At 33.9% G+C, this 2,827-nt stretch overlaps 1 protein-coding gene across 1 annotated transcript; it reads left to right on the top strand.

The window, feature by feature from the left end:
* Positions 1 to 235: 235 nt before the first annotated feature.
* LOC114186277 (germin-like protein subfamily 1 member 7) lies at positions 236 to 1,017 on the top strand. The gene is made up of 2 exons (XM_028074335.1): positions 236 to 358; positions 447 to 1,017. Exons 1-2 carry the CDS (start codon positions 241 to 243, stop codon positions 995 to 997), a joined length of 669 nt encoding a protein of 222 aa, XP_027930136.1. The 5' UTR covers positions 236 to 240; the 3' UTR covers positions 998 to 1,017.
* Positions 1,018 to 2,827: the final 1,810 nt, after the last annotated feature.

The raw sequence follows: 2,827 nt of genomic DNA, 5'->3' as shown, positions 1-2,827 counted from the left end.
CATTTTATGTTCGAAAAAGAGAACAAGTCTAAACTTGCCGTTGACGTGGCTAATGGCTTTCTCATTAATTTATAATTTAAGAAGATTACAGAAGAACAAGTACTAATAAAGAATGGTTCTTCACCTAATAAATAATTAACTCTAGGTAAAGATGAATAACAAGTTAAACAAAGGGTTCATCCTTATAAATACCAAAGATCAATTAGCCAAAATCATAGAGAAAAAGAGTGCAAAAGAAAAATGAAAGGTGTGTATTTCCTTGTGGCCATCTTGGCTTTCACGTCGTCCATTGCCTCTGCCTATGATCCAAGTCCTCTGCAAGATTTTTGTGTAGCTTTGAATGATACCAAGAATGCTGGTACGTATATAGAAATAAATTATTTACATGAACATGATTCTAAGATTATTACGATTAGAGATTGATTTTGCACTATTTATGGTTATAGTATTTGTGAACGGAAAACTTTGCAAAGACCCAAAAGTAGTGAAAGCACAAGATTTTTTCAGACACGTGGAAGCTGGTAATACATCGAACCCACTTGGTGCACAAGTGAGTCAAGTGTTTGTGGATCAGCTGCCAGGATTCAACACACTTGGCATATCGATGGCTCGTATAGATTTTGCACCAAAGGGTTTAAACGCTCCCCACACTCACCCTCGCGGCACAGAGATCCTTATTGTTGTTGAGGGAAGTCTTTATGTTGGATTTGTGAGTTCCAATCAAGATGGAAACCGTCTCTTTACCAAAGTCTTGAACAAGGGTGATGTCTTTGTCTTCCCAATTGGTCTCATTCATTTCCAACTGAATGTCGGTTATGGCAATGCAGTTGCCATCGCTGCTCTCAGCAGTCAAAATCCAGGAACTATCATTATTGCCAATGCTTTGTTTAAGTCTACTCCATCTATTTCTTCTCAAGTTCTTACCAAAGCTTTCCAAGTCGACAAGAGCATAATTGATTACCTTCAAAAGCAATTCTGGACCGACAACAACCACTAGTCATTCTCATTCATTATCCATTTCCTCTTTCTACGGTTATTTAATAGATCAAAATTCGTGTGAGTTCTATTTGTATGTGGTTTTTGTTGTATTTGGAGTTCAATTTAATTTATTATATAAGAATAACATTATACTTTGCTCAATAAAAATATATCAACTTCAATGACCGTAAAACCATGTATAGCATTACAATCATTACATCTGACATTTGTTTGTATTACACCTGTGCGTTGAATAGAAATCAACAAAATATATGGCTACAACTCCAATTGAATAGGAAAGTTAAACTTACCCAGGACTTCAATTGTTGAGAGCATTTTATTTGGGATAAACTTGTAACATGTTCTTGACCAAATCTTCGGCATTACTTGAAATGGAAGGCTGATGCAACATCAATATGTCCACAAAGAATATCATCCAAGATGGAAAGGCACATACACAATTATGTCATGAGGTATCAACAAATAATGTAAAAGGAAAGGAAACCTCCATACTTAAAAAACAATCAGCTAATATCAAAACCTTTAAATCTAAACAAAAAAAAAAACAAATGAACAACCATCCAATTTTCAAAATCTAACATAGTCATAAAATGTGCATCAATGTTAGCAAAATGCAAGCTTAAATTATAATGCAAGACAATCTAAATCACAAAAGGAAAATCTTAAAAAAATATATGAAATTGGTTAAACTTACACAAGGGAAGCACACCGAAGAGTCGAATTAACAATATAACCCCAACACTTTAGAAGCAACATAATACGCACTCCTAGAGAGTTCAGAATTTACTTTAACATGTGCATTATTCAGAGCAGTAGTACCATGAAAATTCTAATCATTCTTTGAGAACTGAATGGTTTCTACTTGTACCTAACTATGGCCAGACTTATGATGGATGATTTGCCCACTTCAGTAGCTTTTGAATTAAGAGTAAGCATAGAGATGGAACCTGTCTTTAAGAAAATTGTAGCTTGTGCATCTGAAAGTGGAAATTTCACTAGCAGTGATCCATTAGCTTGGGACAACCCTCAAATTGTAGCGCCATAAATCTTCAAAAAAGTTAAAAAAAGTAAGCCTTCCTTCCAAGAAAAAATAAAAAGCTTGACACCAATTTAGAATCATAATACCTTTTTAGGGTTATAAACACCTTGGTAACCTTGAATCTCAAATGAAATAAAACATTTCTGAATTATGCCAAGAAAATCATTTAATACTTGTTCAAAATACATAGAAATAGTACTAATTTTATTACAACAATAACAAAACTTTAGAAGGACACACAAACATGTGGTTGTTCACATAACCTACAATAATCAGTCTATGCTTCCAACCTCACCTAACGAAAAACAAAATATTGGGCTTTAAATGATGATAATAACAACAGTAGGAAAGAAAAATTTTGGTATGGTACTCCTTAAGGAACAATTGAGAATGTCATAGAATTTTGGTAGTGCAATTCTTAATAAACCTAAATCTCATATGAAAAATGAAGTTGATGTATAAAAGAAAACTCTTGAGTGTGTGAGTTAGGAACATGAAGATGTAAATTTCAAGAAGAATTCCTTAAGCTGGGAGTAGATGTCAAGAAGCCCCAACTTGGATATAAGGGTGTCGAAAAGAGCTAGAGAGAAAGCCTTTGTTAGTATATCAACTTATTGATGGTAAGGAGCTTAATGAGACCTTGTTTAACTTTCTCTCTAATCAAGTGGCAATCTATCTCTATATGCTTGGTCCTCCCACAAAATACTTGATTGATGGAATTTGTATAGTAGAAAGGTTGTCATATTATAAAAGTGAAGGTTATTGATGGTGAACCCTGAGATCTTGGAT

The sequence above is a fragment of the Vigna unguiculata genome, chromosome 5 (assembly GCF_004118075.2).
Source record: "Vigna unguiculata cultivar IT97K-499-35 chromosome 5, ASM411807v1, whole genome shotgun sequence".
In the NCBI taxonomy this organism is placed as follows: domain Eukaryota; kingdom Viridiplantae; phylum Streptophyta; class Magnoliopsida; order Fabales; family Fabaceae; genus Vigna; species Vigna unguiculata.
This window is presented reverse-complemented; position numbering and strand designations above follow the sequence as displayed.